This window comes from Stegodyphus dumicola, chromosome X2 (genome assembly GCF_044657685.1).
Source record: "Stegodyphus dumicola isolate Sdum_Otavi_A_Nest chromosome X2, ASM4465768v1".
Classification (NCBI taxonomy): Eukaryota; Metazoa; Arthropoda; class Arachnida; order Araneae; family Eresidae; genus Stegodyphus; species Stegodyphus dumicola.
The window spans coordinates 73,712,701-73,733,041 of NC_140781.1; the positions used below are offsets into that span (position 1 = coordinate 73,712,701).

Sequence of the window (20,341 nt, forward strand, 5' to 3'; positions counted from 1 at the left end):
ACCATCGATGTTAGCATTATAGTACGGAGTTTCAACTTTTACTTCCAAAGAAGAAGATTTATCGTTAGAGCTTTTCAGTGTAAAGTCAGTGGACAATTTCCAAGTGGGTGTCGCTTTTATGGTTTGAAATAAGAGCTTGAATGCTTTTTCTTCTTCATTCTAAGGAGATAAAGCAAATATTAGCATTTCGGAATGATATGATAAGATAAATACAAACACATCATGCTTGAAAAACATATTTTTTCCTTTACAAGAACAATCCTGTTACAGTGTTTAGATTTAGAATTTAACTCTGTATGAAGTGAAAATATATTTTGTGGTATGCACTTTGATATGTATGCACACTTAAAGCAGGAAAATAAGACAAAAAATAAAAACAAAAATCCATGCAACTAAAAAAAAAATGTTTTTAACGTATTACGTGCTTCGCCCTTGGGTACTACACGAAAAGGGTGGATGCCCGTGGAGGTCTTCTTACGGAAAACTGGTTCGTATCCACGTCACACATGGGGAAAACCACGGAAACACCCATGCAGCCAGCCCATTCGCTAAGACTCCAGCTCCCGAAAACATTTTTCGTGATGACGAATTTTTTTTTGAGCAGTGAAAAGACAAAGTTGAAGAAGAATGAGTTATGAGATAATAATTATAGTACATATTATTAAGATACAGACAGCTTTTGGCGGTGATGCCTGAGAATATTCAGTTGATAATCAAAGCATAAGAACGACCAATGCTGTTTCACGGAATTTCCTGACAGATGCAAATGTAACTGCTCCACAAATTTATCCATATTGTAAGATGACAGATACTAGCGTTCCAACCCATTTTAGACCAGTTGACAGGAGAAGTATCCGCAGATGTGGCACGCCAGGACAGGGTTACCCGTATTACGTTTTTAAATTTTCAAAGAAACCTACACATTATACATCCCTTAAAAGTATTCAATTAAGAACATATTTGAACACAGCATTATTGTAAATATTATTATTTCAATTTTTTCCCTTCCAATTATTAGGTACTGTTTTGTTATCAGGATCGGATTCAGATATCGCCAAAAGCTGACGACCTGGCGAAAAATTCGAAGCATAAAAAAAAATCCCAGAAATATTTACGATACGGTTTAGTTGAAGAAAAATCCAAGGGAAAAATTAACATAACAGATATTAGTACAATTAGAAATTTTTAATGTAAATTAAGCAACTTACCAAAGAAATTAGAAAAAAAAATCGGTTAGGAAATTTAGTGAATTAAGGTTAATGCGGAGGCATAAAACTGCGAATATCATTTAAAATGCCTGAAAAGATTTTCATTTTAGGACGCTGCTGCCTCCTCATTAACTCAAATAAAATCTGATTGGTTACGTTCAGTGCCTTGGTGAAGTCTGTTTCGCACTGTCCCATAAGTTTTCAAAAGTTTGTAACTAGTATCGGGATCGATAAAATTATACTTATGGTTAATGCAGAAATGTTCAAATACAGATCTTCATACCTCCGTTTTTCGGTGCTTCTTTAGAAAATGGAGCAGAACTTCATTTTAAGGTGCACTTTCTTCTAGAGTGAACGATTTATCGTTCCTGAAGAAATTGTATGGAAGGTTTTTCGCTATTAGGGTAAGTCCCAAATTTTCAAATCCATGGTAAATACAAGAATAAAAAAAAAACTAAAGTGATCGCTTCAACTTCAGAATTTGTATGCTCGTTGCCAATTATGAAATTCATTTTTGTACTTTTTTAAAATGTAAACATTGTAACGATTTTAAAAGTAAACATTAGGAACTTCATGCAAATCAATCGGTAAAAGTATATATTTACGGGTACCCCTTGGCTAAAATTGGCGATTTTTGGCGGCACATGGATACCGAGTTTATGCAAATCTTTGACTTGTTATTTTGGCTTTGTGTAGCGGCAATTTTAGCGCCAAAAATCCCGCTACACAAAGACAAAATAAAAAGTCAAAGAATTGCACAAACTCGGTATCCATGTACACACTGACCAATTTTCACTTTAAAAAAATCACAGAATTGCACAAACTAGGCATTCCGCACTCCCTTTATCCATGTACAGGTTGACCTATTTTCACTTAAAAAAACATCATTGCACAAACTTGGCATTGCGCACTCCCTTGACAATAAATGAAACAACAACTTCGCAATAACCCTTCAGTCTATTCTAACCAATCAATCTCTTGACAAGATTAGAACATTTGGCGATGAGTGCGGTCCTGATAACAGAACAGTACCAATTATTGAATAAAACTATTTTTCAGAACAGCTTTTGCTTTATTTTATAGTGCATGCTTCAAACTCTGTGTCAGTTATTTAAACAATTATAACTTTTCTTTCTCTGACATGATGTAATAGAAAGCAGATTATAAAACTGTAGAAATTACACTCATGTCCATAAATTAAGGATAATTCGGAGTCACGCGGAAATCGAACTCTAAAATAAATATATCACCTGTAAAATCACTACACACATCTTCAAGAATCATATGCAAATTTCAGGAAGTAACCAGATGACACCGATGGTACGTCACAATGACGAGAGTGTAAGAGAGTGATATATAAGGAATACAGGCAAAGAAGTAAAATTGTTCGCAGGCGCTTTATAAGCATTTCAGTGCAATAACCGAATAGTTATGACACAAAGGACGAATTTGGATGATTTTTTACGTGGTAGAATTATCGGCCATCTGGAATGTGGGCGTATCCAACCGAAAGTTTCAGACGAACCTGGAATTGCCCAGAGTGTCATCTCCAGGCTTTGGCAACGATTCCAGGATGATGCTAATGTGAATAGATGTTACAACCCAGGTCGCCCCAGAGTTACAACGCCAAATGAGGACAGGTATTTGGCAGTTACTGCCAAAAGAAACAGGCGGAGCCCAGCCTCAGACCTGTCTCGTCAGCTATCTTCAGACACTGGTACGACAATTTCGAGGCAGGCCGTGTACAGACGCTTAGGGCAGATTGGTCTATATTCTCGTAGACCTGTCAGATGCGTTCCACTTACTGCAACTCACTGTCGCTTGCAGTTAGCCTGGAGTAAACAGCATGCATTGTGGACTCCGCAACAGTGGGCTTGTGTGATGTTTTCCGACAAATCCAGGTTTAGCTTGCAGTCTGATTCTCACCGGACTTTCATATGGAGAGCTCCAGGTACCCGTTACCACCAAGAAAACATCATTAAACGACACTGTTACGGTGGTGCAGGAGTTCTCGTTTGGGGTGGAATTATTCTGGGTTCCAGAACTGACCTGCATGTTCAAATTGGAACCATGACAAGCCAAATCTATCGGGACGTCATTCTGGAACAACATGTACCTTTGTTTCGGGGCGCCATGGGCGCACAATTTGTGTTTATGGATGACAACGCCCGTCCTCACCGTGCAAACATCGTAAGCGAATGCCTTCAATCGGAGGATATCACCCGTATGGACTGGCCAGCATTCTCACCGGACTTGAATCCAGTAGAGCACGTGTGGGACATGCTTGGCCGACGAGTTGCAGCCCGTCAACCTCCTCCTACATGTCTACCAGAACTTCGGAGAGCATTGCTTTATGAGTGGTGTAATATCCCCCAAGATCAGATCGATAATTTGATACTCAGCATGCCTAGGCATTGTACGGACTGTATTGCATCGTCTGGGAGACATACAATGTATTAACAATCATACCAACCATGTAATATTGTTTTTTTTTAAATAGGTGTTTTTTGTAATTTGCTCCAGGGAGAAAAAATCGCTAATTTTTTTAATAATATCAAACTATAGCATCTTTTTTTGCTCTTTACGTTTTGCTTAATAAATAAGCTTTACAAATAAGTCAAATTTGTTTTGCTTCTAACTCTTCCTTTGCCTGATTTTGCATTATCCTTAATTTATGGACATGAGTGTATTTGATTTACAGTAATGGTCTTCAGTTTTTGTTGATTTGCTACTTATATTCTTCTATCAATGGGCTTCTGACTTTTGAAAGTCAGATACGTTTTTTGACTTCTTGCCATTTCAAATATTCCCGAAATGGGAAATTTCGCCTTTCTGTTACAAATCTATTAATACACTTCATATTGAAAGGACCTCATTCTGACAAGAAGCATTTTTCCCCTTCTCCAGGCAGTTTGATGTATGGATTCTCTGTTCTCGTAGAAAAAGAGGCATATTTTTTAGTAGCTAGTGTATCGATACCTGTCGTTTTAATTGCTAAAAGATATAAATGATATCTTATATAAGTGATAGAATTTTCTGTCTGCATTCTGATTTAATGTCATAAAAACGTGCTATACCTCATCATGTTTGAAGTTAAATTTAGTCTAGCTGGAATTACAGTCTCATTGGAACAAGTATCCATCTGAATTTTAAGCACTAGCTTTAACACTCTACAGACAGTTCTGGAAAAACTTAATTGCCGGGAATAATCCAGCTGAAAGAAAGCCTTCATTGGATGCGACACTGTCAGTAAAACATGTCGGAGTCTTTCCGTGATATATCGTGCAATAGCTAAATTACTGACAGAGATCGCTAAAGTTAACTGAATGTCATACCAAGTACTTCCCAAAGGTTAAGGTGTGAAAATTTATTTAAAAAAAAATTAAATGACTCGAAATGAACTCTAAATGAATCAAATATGCAACCTTTACGAATGCATATTTCTGTGGAAACTCGTGTGAAATACTTACTACACAACAAAGCCTTCGAGTTTATTTAATTTTTAAATAATACCTAATTTTTGGAATGATTTGGATACAATATAAAAAAAGACCAGCGATATATAAAGGAAGTGGTTCTTTACTTATGCGTCATTTGTAAAATGAGACAAAGCACAGAGATATAAAGAAAGCGGTTCTGCTGATTATAAAAGTGAGGCATATAAGCTTAGAAACATTGCTGGATAAAATTTTGAATCAAATTGCGATTTCATAGTGCATGAACAAAGTTAAAATTTCTTCGACTTAAGTGTAAAAATTATATTGCTACTTCTGCAAGCACTGCCGAATGAATCCACAAAATACTAATAAGGTTTTAAATAGTACATTATGTTATGCTGTTATGCTCATTAAACTGATGTGCAACTTAAAAAAAAAAGAAAAAAAAAAAAAAAAAACACCTTTTACCTCAAAGTCTGGCAGTTCCAAGAGAAATTCGATACCTTCCCTGCTTATGTCCGTTTTCTCGACTACAACAGCTGCGTCTAGAGACCTTACAAAAGGCAGCTTCAATTTGCCTTCTGCGTTAAAGATATGAGGAAAAGGGGCAATAGAAAATGAACCACAGTACCGTGCTCCAAGGATTTGTTGAACGTATTTAGTGCAATAACTTCTTTCTAAGGAACTAGACGTTGGCAACTCCACTTTTCCTCTTTGATTCAATGTGTACGTTCTGCGCCTACAAAGTAAATGTAAGGGTTCTTATAAAACGTTAGCAATGCAGCTTTAAACAATACAATCAAATAATTTATGCAATAAATTATTTTATATATGAAAAGAACTTACTTAAGACTAAAAATTTCGCTTCGCTCTGGCACTCGGTTGAGTTTAATGTGCAGTATACGTTTATCCTTCAAAATAAAAGTTGTCTGAAAATCTAATCCAGCGTTCACAGCAGTTTCAACCTTTACACCAGGTTCGTAATCCTCAGAATGTAGGGTAAAAGATGCAGACAGCTCACCTAAAATACTAAAAAAGAAATGTTATTTCTGTGTATGAAATAGTTACATTTTCTAAAGTGTAAGATAAAATTTATTTTTAAACATGGCAGATACAACACTTTGAAGTTTAAGATTAAAAAAAACAGTGGCGAAATACAAAGGTTTTAATTATGGAATATAATATAAATTTTATTACAAAAATAAATTTTTGTTTTGAGATTAAAAAAAATTCATGCCTGTATTTGTGAAAACATGAAACCTAATATTTTACGAGTTGATAGGTAGTTCACTAATGTTTTACTAATTGAAAAGATAGGAAAGTAGCAAAGATTATTAAGAACTTATATTAATTAACGAATGAAAACAGAACAGTATTACCACTACAAATTCAACTCGCATGTATTCTCTCAAAGCTAGATCCTAAGAGATCTAAGTAAAGTTTTCACCTTTCCCCAATTCTTGTTAAATCAGTTGGAAAAATTTAAATAACTATGCAAGTTAATACAACAAAATGAAATACTACTCACTGAGAACTACTGTCTTGTAGGTTCTAAAACTTAACCACCACTATTTAAGGGACATAAAAGTTCCACAGAAATTAACTCAAGGTCATCAAAGTCTCATTCATTACTCTTACCAATACTCAAAAGTAAAGCTAACTAGAAATCACGCTGTCCAGCTTACAAACTTCTGATTCTAATAGCTAGCTGGGAAGATGAGCTGTCGAACTGATTTCATATCTAGAACTATGTCACAGGCATGAAAAACAGAGTTCAGAAAACTGAAAATTCCCACATAATTGTTCAAGTGTCAAAACATAAATTCCCAAAATTTTGAAATTTGCATCTTAGAGATCTGTTGAAGTAAAGCAGTATGAGTGGTAGGAAAGAAATATCTTAAAGGAACAATAGTTAGGAAGGAGTTTTACAACCGTGTTATTTGCCTCTAGTGCAACAACAGGAAAAAGAAAGCCCATTATTATTAAAGAATTGAAGTATAGAATACATTTAAAAACTCAGTTTCTTATGCTTTTGCTATTTATTCTGAAACAGTTTCGTTTAATGAAATTCCTACAGTTGTTTCCATTCTAATTAGTTGATGTATGAGAAAATTACTCAGTAGTTGATGCATTAATTAACTGCTAATGCAATTTAAATCTCTTCCTACTATGTCCTTCTCCCAACAGGCTATAACTGAGATTGTTATTAAGCCATACACTGACAATTTAGACCTTGTGGGTCAAATAAGCGTCTGCAATCCTTTTATTAACAGAACGTATGAAACCAGTTTTGCCAAAAGTTTGCTTATTGTAATGAATTTTATCATCATTTGTTTAGTGATAACAAAAGCTCTAAAAAGTTTAATAAAAGTAATACTTTTTGGCTGTAAACTAGTATATTTTATTTAAAGTAAATTTAAAGTTGATAGGTGTGTTTAATCAGCTTTTGTGTTGTTTGACTGATGCTGAGACTATGCTTTATCTTTGTGTTGCCATTGTCTTGTAAAATTGTATTCTCGCGAAGTAAACATGTTAGATCTCGACACATATAATCAATTAAGATATACGACTTTGTATCGAATATTATAAGGTTTAGCATTATGAAAGTTTGTCTGAGAACACTATAAATATGGTATTTATGCGATATGAAGGAAAGCAGTTAATGGAACTTGCCCATCCCAGCACAATTAATAATGAAAGGAGGACGAAATTTTATTTTGTTTACACAATGTCATGTCTCAAGTGTTTAAATAAAATTTTAAATAAATAAAGAGGAAGGATTTTTTACCTGGGTTGTAACCTGCTGTCTATATGAGCTCGAGGGAAAGGCAGATGTTGTTGTCGAATATCAACTTTGCCATCCGATTTAATGCCAAGAGTTAAACTCCCATTCGCTGCTAATTTATAAGCTCTGCCTGTAACGCTAGGAAACAGCACCGAAACATCGAGAAACAAGAGGTTTTTGGTGTTGTCTATTTCCCTCAAATTTGCTAACTGCAAAATAAATCAAAATAAAAGGAACATGAAAGATAAAGTACCTGATATTGATTAAGAACTGCATGTATGTTTGACTTAATTAGTCCCAACAAATTTGTAGGAAAAGCTGATTGTATTTAAATTACTTATAGAGACTCTTTTGCCAGCCGAAGTTGTCATTTTTAATTTTTGTACAGTTTACTCAAGTTTTTCATTGAAATTTATGTTAATTTATTAAACTTTAAGCCTGCCTGATATGTTATCTTGTTACAGAAATTGGCTGTAAAGACTGCTAGGGTTATTCGCTACAGAGGTAGTTAAGCTGGAATATGGATGAAAATTGCACTGTTTACGATGTATACTCACAAAAAAAAAAAAAAAAAAAGAGAGATTAGCCGAATTCTTACTGTATGTGTTCATAAATGCAGAACATTAGCCGAATTCGGTTAATCTTTATTTGAGGGTATAGGATTGGGACTTTCAGCGAAATATTTATTTGGCAATAGGTATAAAGGCGATAATCAACAGAATAGATGTTGCATATCGATATTCATTATTATTGGTTTTAGAAGACAATGAGACGTAATATAGTCTAGAGAAAATGTTTTGTGAATAACTTGTCTTAGGCTTCTAAGTTAGTAAATGTGTCTCAGTACGAAAAAAAATATTTAGTTTGCGACTACGGGTCCCTTTTCTTGAGGAGTTACATCAATATGATTTAAATGTTTGCAGTCAAATACTAGTTTAACTTACACTCGTGTGCAGAATTAAGAGAATTTGCACATTGTGTTTAATTTCTGAGAAACTAGTGAGCATATTTTAATGAAATTTGGAAATTAATATATATTTGTAACGCAGAAACAGATCTGCCATTGAAAAGTAATTTTATGTACATTTTACATTCTCGGAGTTATTTTAGGTACGCATGTAAAGCTCACAGTGTAGGGATGCCCGAAATCCACTCTGTGATATCGAACTGAAAAATTTTTCTAATATGGGGTATGGTCCTTCTCACAGCCAGACATGCCGCTGAAGGACGACAGGAGGCAGTTCAGGAGTCCCTGTGTCAGTCGATCGCACTCCTCCTGCAGCAAGGTAGTTTTTAACTCCAGGATGGTTCTAGGAGGGGGAATGATGAGATGAAATTGCCCTCCCAAGAGCACCCCAGATATGCTCTATAGGTTTCAGGTCAGGAGATCTGGATGGCGATCCATACGAATATCCTCACTTTCCATGTAATTGTCGAACAGCTGATCTCTATGTGGACGAGCATTATCGTCCACTAACAGAATTCCAGAAAGAAGTGTGGGCCTGAAAAGTTGAACATAGTGTTCTAAGATCCCCTGTCTATACCTCAAAGCAGTCAAGAAGCCTTTGTCAAAAAGGACTGTGCGCCGTCCATCATAATGCCTTCCCAAACCATTACAGCTCCACCATGGTAAAGATCCTTTTTCCTGATGAGGGAGGAATGGTATCGTGTTCCATACCATCTCTGAATATAGATACACTGGGAATCAATGTCCAGGCAAAATCTTGATTAATGTATGAAAAGCACGGTGCTCCACTGAAGTCTGGCCCAAGGCGCATGTTGTCTGCTTCACGCTAAACGCGTCTTCTGCGTTCTGAAATGAGCAGGAAACCAACTAGCGGGTCTACTGGCATACAGCTCTATCTCATGAAGCCTTCGAGCAACAGTACACCGTGAAACTCGGGTTCTAGTGGTAGCATATAGCTCATGTGAGAGTGATGAAACTGTACCAAATCTGTGTCGCCGCGCTAAAAGTGCCAAATAACGATCCTCATTCGTCGTTGTAGATCTTGGTCGACCTTGTCCAGGTATTTTCGATATGGATTCAGTATCCTGAAACTGTTCCCACAAATTTCAGACGACACTGGGCGTTACATTGATCTCTATGGCCACCTGCGCTTGTAATTGGCCTGCTTCCAATCTACCAGCAATTCTCCATCTCAGTCCGTCATCCATACATTCTTTGAACTTTATAAAATTTACCCAACCCTTGCGAGAAACACGGCGAATGTCGTGAAGGAGTACGAGCAGATATATTTCCTAATGCCATTCGTGCGCTTATATCCTCTCCACAATCACAGACACGCACATGTATGCATCCGTATTCGATTATGAATATTTGCATTATTATTCGTAGGGCATATACTTTTGGTTGAATACTTTTTGTAAAAACAGACATAATTTGCAAATCATCTTAATTTTGCACACGAGTATATCTTCATTACATAACTCTTGCAGATGAGTTGCCCACAATCTCAAAGACAATCGTGTATCACTAGCGGAAGATTAAGCCCAAATTCGTTACAGCAACAATTCTTAACTTTAAGAGTTTGAGGAATCCTTACATTTTATCGTACCGTTTCTATACATTTGCGCGATAATTTCGTAATGAAATGTTTTATAACATACGTTTTATGGTATACACTTTTATAATATTTAAGGAAATTAAGTATCAAATTTTAGTTTGAAAAATCTCTCATGGAATTCAGATCTCAGACTCACAGCGGTATGTAACGCACAATTTTAGAACCGCAATATGCCTTGAGAAAGCAAAGTAGCTGAAACTGATATGTAATTTAGGAAGTGATAACTTTGCGAAAGGATGAAACTTCATATAGCCTATTCTGTAAGTTAGTCTTATAGAAATGTAACAGTAAATATATTTGCATGAATCGTTTACAATGCTGGGACAGAAAAAGGGTTCTGAACTACTAGAATGACCCCAGACGGTTTAGTGTGGAGGGTGACTAGCCGGTTCGAAGACGTCTTTTCTTAAGTTACTAGAAAGCCTCACCTCTGGATATCGGGTTGAGGTCAGCACGGCTTCGTGGCAGTGTTTAATTGGAGTCCCTAAACGAGACTCATTTATCGAACTCGGTAATTCTGTCTTAATCGGGTTGCACCATAACGTTGGAACCCTACAGCTGTCTTAATTGACGGAAATTAGTACATAAAATGAGTTGAATATTTATAGGAAGAATTTATGGATGTATTTTACAAGTTATGTTGTAGACTCATAATGATATCCATTATATGGTATTTGTTATACGTTAACTTAAGTAATGTTTGAAATAAAGAAAACATTTTATGTTTTAATTTACTTTTCTAAGCTAGCAAACGTCTGTTAGTTTCACTTCTGGAAATGGGTAAGGCTTTCTCTGGTTAAGAATACAAAAGCATGCACAAGAAGCAAGTTACCCAAATGTTTACAACACGCAATTAAACGAAACATACTTCTTTTTAGTTCTTAATACTTTCCAGCAATTTTGTTCTTAAAGAATCCTGCACGAAAAAAACAGCATCACACAATTACTAACATCGAAAATTATGGCTTTTTGAGGTCATTTGGTAGAAGCAACCTTAATACAATACCGGCTATTTGTTTTAACTTTCTGTAATATGAGATAAAACATATTTGGGTATTTAAAAGAAAGAATATACTTACGTAATTTAACTGATGATTAATAATGGAACCCAAATGCAGTTGTTTCGAAAATTCCTCGTTAATTTGCGTCCAATCAAGTTCATGTCCTAAGATTCGGATGAAGGTAGAACCATGTGGGATTTTGTTTCTTTTATAGCCGAGCTAAATGAAAAATTACAAAACTGTGATTTGCAAATAGTACTTACATAACATTTTATATTTCGCATAACATAAAACATGCTTAAAAACCTATAACTGCATCAAAATTTGATAAACACATTAGTCTACTATTTTTGGCTTGTCTTATTGACTTGATCTTCAGAGCAGAAATATTAACAGAGATATATATTGGGTTATAGCAAAGTTCAACTATGGTTATCTGTCTTAGAGGATAGATTACTTCGTGGAGGACTAAAATTCGCCACGAAGGGCTTAAAATGGTAATTCGATCACATTCACGCTAGGAAAGGCGCAATAACTCGCATTCACCTCATTGTATAAATGAATACAACGTTATATACCTTACGTTACACATCAGGCAGGCAGCCCATTCTTTAGAGTTTGACTCCGGATCAAACTCCACTATTCAGCCATTTTATCCGGTCGATTATTGGCGAGGTCAAGAAGCGTGAGATGTAGAACTGTGAAACGAAATTAAACTGAAAAGAGAATGGTTTTTGCACAGGACAGAGTATTTGAAGAAATAATTTCCCTTTCTTATTAAGCCTTCTTTTCTACATCGAAACTTTTGAATATTAATTAAATCATGACCTTAATAATATAAATAAGAAAGATTTACTCACTGAGAGAGAAATAACTTCTGTTACTAATTGGGAAGTCGAAGGCGAGAGTTTGTGAGGGAAGCCGCTTTGAACTTTCGCAATTTATTCTAAAATACAGTTTTCAGAACGAAATTCCCTCACAACTGTTGTAAGTATTACTGGTTGTGAGAAGGGCTTTTTTAGATACAAATCAGTTAAGAAGCACTAGAGACAAGACTATATACAAGTCTACAGATGAGCAACTGGAGTGGTGAAAAAGTTCTAGAACGTTATCAACAATTTTAATAGCAGAAGATAAAAAAAATGACACTTTCAAATGCCGAAATTCAAGCTTTACTTCAAACCTTAAGGCTCTAGCTACGAGATAGACCAGCCCTTTGTTGAGGTCTCTTTGCACTTCATTGATTTCAGTGTATGGAAGATGAATTGAAATTAAGGATTGCAAAATGCGTGGCTAAATACTGAGAAGAGACAATTATAAAGTTCAAGACTTGATTGATTATTTAGCTAAAAATGTTTTTTGAGTCATAAATAAATGTCTTTATCCTTCAAGCATAAAATCTAGATAATGATCCGATCTTTATTGCATCGTAAATGTAAAGAACTTTATTTAGATGTTTCATAAAACTATTAGTTTTCAATATTATGCTGGAAATGAAATTCAAAACATTCATGCAATGATCTTAAAAATATGAACTTTTTTTAGTTTTTTCACTTTTAGGCGAATTTCTTGCTTTTAAGGAATCTAAAATAACCCTTCAAAACTGCTGGAAGTTTTAAGGACAATTTTTCACGACTTTAAAAATACGAGATTTTTTGACAAAGTACCCGAAATCAGTTTTTTAATTTTCCTTTCCATCTCAAGTACATGTAAAAATGCATCTACGAGATAATGGACTTGAGGATAACACATTTGAAATGAAATTATTAAGTTTGAGTTTAACTAATATAAATTGTCGTTATTTACTCGACCAGATTTAACTACTTGTAAGAGCAGTGGTTTCCAATTCCACAATTTCTAGGAAATGTTATCAAGCATGCAGTTAGTTTTCACGTAGTTTCTTCTAAATAGAACTAAAAAGGCATAAATTTTCAAAGGATGCAGCAGCGGCCGAGCGGTAAAGTCGCTGAACACTGGTAGTTCGGTCTGAGGTTCGAATCCCGCGAACGGGCTGGCTGCATGGGCGTTTTCGTGATTTTCCCCATGTGTAACGTGTATACGAGCCAGTTTCCCTTAGAAAGTCCTCCACGGAGGCATCCCTCCCCTTAGGCAGATAGCCCTAGTGTGCTTTGCCATAATTAAATACACCACACCACACCACACCAAAGGATGCAGATTTTCATTTGGCAGGGAATAACTATCAGACTGCAAACAGAGCAAAATGACGAAGCGCCAAATAACAGCACCAGATAGAAGGCTATAAGAAGCGTGTGGAATTGTAACTCATGCCAAGTAGCACTTTCTTGAAAAATGAAAACTCCTTCTTCCGATTATCCAAAAGAATTATACGCATTTGCTTATATATCTGGGGTGAATCATCTTAAAATTTTGTATTTCAGTTCACAACAACCCAAATAAAGGTTTCGTGAGACATATATTCGTACAAAACGTAATACCTAAATCAGTGTTCGAATGCCCTTTAAAATATAATACTCCTTTTCATTTCCTTCAAAGAATATCTCTCGAAAGCTATTTCTACTGAAATTAAAAATAAAATCATAACTTAAATTCAAACTTAATACAGAAATTATATATTCATAATTACAGTTCACTAGTTTAGACTTGGATTTATATTCACTGGTTTATCTGGAAAGCTCGACCTTTACAGATAAATATTTGTAACTGGAAGCAGTACGAATATAAAAAGGGGAATTAAAATATACAATTTACATATAAGGTATTGCCGAATGCAAATAGGAAACAAAATTAGTATAAAACGCAATCCCTCAATCACATTACAACACCTTAAATGGGACATGTCGAACCTATGCCTCAGTTCACAAGCAGCGATAGTTCCTTGTAATCCCACATAACCAAAGCAAAAAGCATATAGCCGAACACACCATTTGCACAATGAAATGTGTTGGAGGCCTTTCGTCATGTTGCAAGCTGGTACAAGACGAAAGAAGACGCTGTTGCGAAAAAGTTGAATGTGCATTGTAGTGTCATAAATAGGCTGTGCAATCATTAATAAAAAGTTTAAACTCCTGTAGAAGACGTGGGTCTGGATGCCAGTGCATTACCACAACGGTAGACAATCCTGTTGCTATGTGCAAGACGCCATAGATCACTAATAGCGCGCGCAAAAGCTGGCACCGCAACTCTCTGTTGCTGCAAGACGGACCATATCACACCCAAATGTGTTACGTTGACTCCACGAAGGTGGATTGTACGCCCAACGACCTGTGGTTTGTGTTTCTTTGTCCCTATCGCATCTCAGAGCGCGGCTGAACTGTGTCCATGAACATCGTAGTTGGAGTGCAGTGGTGCCACGCACTCTTTATGGATGAGTCTCAATGTAACATCCAAAACGATTACCAAAGGGCAAAAATATGGCGAGAAACTGGGACACGCTATCGAGCCCCAAGCATCGTCAAAAGAGACCGTTACAGAGGAAAAGGCTTACTTGTATGAGCTGGGATAGCAACAATCGGCCGCACCGACCTCTACGTGATTCCTGGTAGTTCCGTCACAGCCTTCCGATATCGCGACGAAATTCCACACCTTCTTGTGCTTCCTTTTATCCTTGCAATGGGTACCGACGCGATATTTGTGGACAATAACGTCCGCCAACATAGAGCTCGAGTTGTGCGGAGTTATATGGAGAGAGGAACCATTCCACATCTGCCGTGGCCTGCTAGATCACCGGACTTGAATCCCACAGAGTATGTATGTAACATGTTGAGACAACGGATAACAGGTCACAGTGTACCACTAGTCATCCTCCACGAGCTCCGACATGCATTACCACAGAAATGGGCTCTAATGCTCCAACAAACGATCAACGACACAATTGCCAGCTTGCCTCGCCATTGCCAAGGTTGCATTTCAGCTACAATTTATCATACACGTTATTAACGTGTTGTTTCCATTCCGCATTCTTCCGACTCAACTGGTCTTTTGCAATGTGATGGTGGTAATACATGTGACTTTTATATGTTTTCTATGTGGTCTAGTTATGCCACACCAAACTCTTAGATCCATTTATCGCATATGTGTTAAACAGTTTTTGTTTTGTTCTGTGTTTGGCTTTTGTTGCTTATTTTTTCAGCAGGAGTGTAAATGATGGAACAAACGATTTTGGAAAAGCAATATTAAAAAATGTTCGTGAACATATACAAAAGTTCTGTTGCAAAAAGTTCCTTCTCAGAGTCTGTTCTGTAATTTGCGTCTACAAAATACGTTAGAAAGAATAATTGCCTTTCACAATATAAATATCACTTATTATGACCACAACTGTTTCTTAAACAATATTTCTAGAAGAAATTTCTGAGCTTACCCTTTCTCCTAGGGAATCTATTTTTGATTTATATGAATCTGCAGCTCTCTTTTTCCTTCCTTCGTTCTTGGGCAAAAGAGACAGTATGTCTGAGACTTCAAGATTCGGCATCAAACCCCGAGGACCAAAGAGTTTCTCTAATACATATTCCAAATCCTCTAGTCGTCCTCCAACCTAAAATTAAAAACATATACATATATATAATTCTTATATATATGTATGTCATTTTAAGAAAACTAAAACTTAGTGATTTTCCAGAAAATAAATAACACTTATAATACTTTACATACTAAAGAACCACAAGAGCACTGGTCATATCTTTGTTTAAATACAATGGGCTTAACAATAAAATTTACTAACCTCCGCAATGTCCAACTGATTTCCAAACAAATTCGCTTTGAGATCCAAGTTTCCTGAACGTGGCAGGAACGAATTTCTGGAATGGATAATATTGCCCTCAATTACATGACCAAGATTCAATATATTGGAGAAAAATGACCATTCAAAATTTCTAGAGAATTTTGACACATCTGCTGAAAAGGGAGCTTTTATTTCGCTTCTCAGGAGCACTTCTCGTAACTTCACTTTTAGAGGATCAGAGCTTGATTTCAGGTTTTCTATGTAGCTCCAAGTGAATACCTCAACTGAAATATCAAAATTATTTTAAGAAACTTATTAGCTAAAAAGATTAAAGCAATGAAGTTTATTTATGTCATAAAGCTCACGAGTAGCTTTTTCAGTGACTTTTATTTGATATAAACAAGCGAAAAGTATTTATAAAGGCTAAAATGTTTTAAAGAGTGACACGAATTTTAAATGAAACGCATTCTTTTAAATAATATTAATAGCAAAATTATATTTGTTTTGAATTTATGTTAAAATCTTAGGTTTATGTTAAAATTTATGTTACCTTAAAAATAATAATTTTGTCAAAAATGTTGCTGTGTGTTTTACAGCAAAGTGCAATTTTCGTAATCATAAAAAATATAAAAATTGCAGTTTTATCCTTATTCACAGTACTTTCAGATTTTATTTCTGGGAATTAAAATTGTTTTTCGTGTTGAAAACAAAATTCTGAGAAATGAATCATAACAATGTATGCCTTCTTTTCATTAATTTATAAGGTATTTCCTTCATCCTTTCAACATGCCTTTGTGGTGTAACGGTAGCACACTCGGCGCGTATTCGAGAGGTTAAGGCTCGAGTCTTGGCGAGGGCATTGCTCATTAGTCATGTCTCCTGCTTCAAAATAACCTAATGACTCTACAGTTTCGCTCGAACTAAAAGGTGGTGGACAATAATTCGTCACCACCAGGATTTGGCGATTGTGTCTCCTTACTCTCAGTCGCCCTTTGGGGGGGGATGTATAAGATATTTTCTCCTTCCTTCCAGCATGCCCTCGTGGTATAATATAAACAGTCGGTACACATCCGAGAGGTTTAGGTTCGAGTCCCGGCTAGGGCAGTGCACATTTTTCACGTCTCCTGCTTCAGAATAACCTAATGACTCTACAATTTCTTCATAATTTCCGAAATAATTTTCTGAAAATTATAAGAGGCTGTATCACTTTTCAAATCATTGCCACCATATATTATCACCCTGTCTTATATTTATAGAAAACAAATAATGAAGAATCTGCATAAATGTATGTATGTTTCTCGCATTGTGATAAAACAACGGTACCTAGAGCCATCAAAATTCGAATAACGTAATCTTCCATAGAATATGGGCATGTGGATGCCCTAAATTGAATTTAGAATTTGTTTTATTATCGATTTCATATTTTGTAACACTTCAACAAATTTTTGATTAAAAAAGTAAACGATTTCAAAGCGAGCAATGGCAACACTGTACGAAAAAAAAAAGAGATTTTTATCTCCAGCGCGCAAGACTGTATCGGAAATTCTAAAGATATGCTCATTTTAAAATTAATTTGCGATATTGCTGTTCAACTGAATTTCATAGTTTGAGTACGTAGAACATGATATTTAATAAATAAAGGGAATAGACAAAACATTAAAAAAAACGCCCCTTTGTACGTAATTAAAAATCTGAAACCTTTCAAAATTTTTGTCTTTTTTTTACTTTATTTATTTATTATTATTTATATTTTTATTTGTTTACTTATTTATTTTATTTATTTATTCCCCCCCTTCCTTTCTGGGTTATTATTTACGTTTCTCTTATTCTGCTTAAAACGAAATTTTACACTTCAATAGCTTTTCATAGATTTTCGTAATAGCCTTTTTTTCCTTCCCTACTTTTCGCCTTACTTAAGGATTACTTAAGGATTTTTTAGCTTTATCTTGGTGGCTAATCTATTACAATTTTCCCATGCTGCATTAAGTTGTCTTCCTCTCTCTTTACCTTGTAAGGATCTTAAGTTTTACTAACGTTTATTTTATTTTAAATCCTCACTATCACTTCTTATTTTCTACTTCCAGCCAGAATTAAAAGCTTTAACTTATTTATGCAAATTTGTCTGGCGTCTATTTGTTGCCTTAGCAGTTTTTACTCGGTTGCTGGTTGCCTTCCAGGCCAGAGGTTTAATCCTCTTGATAATTTTAAACGTATTGTAGTGTTAACAGTTCTCTGTACTACAAACGGCTTCCTGTTAATATACGGCCAATCTTCCACGTAGGCTCTTGTTTATTATTCCAAAGTGAAGTTAGAGTTTAGTTAATATTTTTATATTCTTACGTTCAGACCACAAGTGGTTGGTCTCTGTATTCCGAAGTACGGAAATTATTGTAAAGAGTGAAAAATAAAGGGTTTCGTATACCCTTCCTGTGTATCTTGTCTACTTCCCACATTTATTGAACATAGCTTTAGTAAGCTCCCTGTTCCGAGTCAGGTTCTTGAATGTTCCCAAAGCAAGTAAGGAGAAACACAGAACCTGATAACCTATAAATCGAAATGGTTTGTTTTATTAGGAACCATTTAGTACCGTTTTATAGAAGTCTTCAAGTTTACGATTTCCTTCTTTCGTTAGTTTTCGTGATGTCAGCACCTCATGAGCATGGACCTTATAAGAAATAGACCAACCCAAATGGATTTTCTCCCTCGCTTGATGCATTACCGGCTCACCCTTGACCATATCCAGAGGAGTAGGGATGACTGGCAGGAACTTAACAATGATTGGCTATTGTAGCGTGTATAATTGTCAAGAAAATAGCTCATTTCCCAAATTAGAATTTTTAGATATTTTTGTTTTTGAAACTGAGATTGATTTTTAAAAATAGCATATTTATCAAGCATAATTAACGATAAAATAATTATAAAGCTGTTGCATGCTTTCAGACCTGGATATTTTTTTAGCTTTTCCTATGCTGTAAATAAATTTGTAACTACTTCTTTTAGAAAATAATATTTTAAAATTTTAAATCTGAACTAATGGAAAATTTCAAACAAACATTGCAATTTTTATGCTTTTTATCGGAGTAAAGAAGTAAAAAATACTAAAATACCTAAAAATGAATTTTTGAAAGTTTTTCTTTAAAATCTTAAATTGTGCTGCTTTTTTAAAATTATAGGTGAATATTATAACATAATTTCTATAAAGGAGTTTTATTTCAATTAACTTTCGTAATGCATCAGAGTGATAAACACTTTTAAAACTTTAATCATTTTTATACATTTATTCTAATGTTAAAATTGTATTTAATAGTAATTAATTGTGTTAGTATTTTATTGTGATTATTTTTTTAAATTTATTTCTAGTTCTGCATAAGATTTTTTTTATTTACTGTGAATTTAATTTATTAGTCCAAAGGAGCGGTAACCCAGAAAGAGCTAGTAGTTTCAAAACGGCATTTTGCGCTATTCACGTTTCAATTTGCAAATTGTTGCCACCAAACATTATCGCCCTATATTATATTATTAATTAAATAATGAATAAATTAAACAATGAAGAATCTGCATTAATACACGTGTGTTTCTCGCACTGTGAGAAAAAGACGGCATCTAGAGCCATCAAATTTTGAATAACGTAATCTTCCACCCGAACATGGGCACCTGGACGGCCGAATTTCAAATTTGTTTTAATCCATTTCATATTTTGTAAAACTTTTGATTAACAAACTCAACGAGTTCAAAGTGAGCAGTGGCAACACTGTACGGAAAATAACATTTTTATCTCCAACGCGGAAATTCTAAAGATATGCTGTTTTCAAATATTTTGTGATATTGCTGTCGAATTGAATTTTCTGTGGTTTACGTGAGAAGAACATGATATTCAGTAAGTAAAGGTAACGCGCAAAACGTTAAGAAAATGTATCTTTGGGCGTTATATAAAACCTGAGTGCTTCCAGATTTTATTTTATCTTTTACTTTTTTAATATTATTATTATTTTTTCATTACCCTTAGAGAAGTTTACACTCCGAATTTTATGAATTATTAAAATAAATAATCCTTTTATGATCATCTTGTAGTGTTAATAAATAATGATCATATAATCAAATCAATGTTCGTCTTGTAATGCTATAATAATTTTAAAAACCACTGCCTGAAAATGCTTATAAAATTTTTAAAAAATTATCAGACCTTGTTTAATTTTACTTTATTTGTTTCAAAGCATCCTGTACTATCAATCCTATTTAATTTTATTTTATTTGTACTGAAAAGTAAGTTCATAAATTTTGTGTTTAAAGTTTTGACTGTTTTACCGAAGTAAAGATATTTATACAAGAATTACGCGTGAAAGAATGCGCAAAATGGGGTAAAAAGTGCTTTGATGAGATATATTAAATCTTATTTAAAAAACTGGGACTTTCATAATCTCATCACTTATGCTATAAGGTATTTCTCCCGCCTTCTTGGCACGCCTTCGTGGTGTTGCGGTCTGCACGCTGGGCGCGTATTCCAGAGGTCCACGGTTCGATTCCCGGGGAAGGCGTTACTCATTTTTTTATTTTGCCTGCTTCCAAAAATAATCTAATAATAAAAAATAACCTAATAACCTGTACACTGGCGCCCGAACTAAAAGG

At 34.9% G+C, this 20,341-nt stretch overlaps 1 protein-coding gene across 2 annotated transcripts in view; it reads right to left on the bottom strand.

The window, feature by feature from the left end:
* The window catches only part of LOC118181421 (apolipophorins-like), a 149,269-nt gene that overhangs the window by 84,248 nt on the left and 44,680 nt on the right, over window positions 1-20,341 (bottom strand). For both annotated transcript variants that reach the window (XM_085809892.1, XM_085809893.1), the window contains exons 12-18: window positions 15,716-15,999; window positions 15,356-15,529; window positions 11,095-11,235; window positions 7,434-7,639; window positions 5,492-5,674; window positions 5,114-5,384; window positions 3-159 (exon numbers count right to left, since the gene is read on the bottom strand). In XM_085809892.1, coding sequence (XP_085666018.1) covers window positions 3-159; window positions 5,114-5,384; window positions 5,492-5,674; window positions 7,434-7,639; window positions 11,095-11,235; window positions 15,356-15,529; window positions 15,716-15,999 — 1,416 coding nt within the window. The remainder of the gene's footprint in view (window positions 1-2; window positions 160-5,113; window positions 5,385-5,491; window positions 5,675-7,433; window positions 7,640-11,094; window positions 11,236-15,355; window positions 15,530-15,715; window positions 16,000-20,341) is intronic.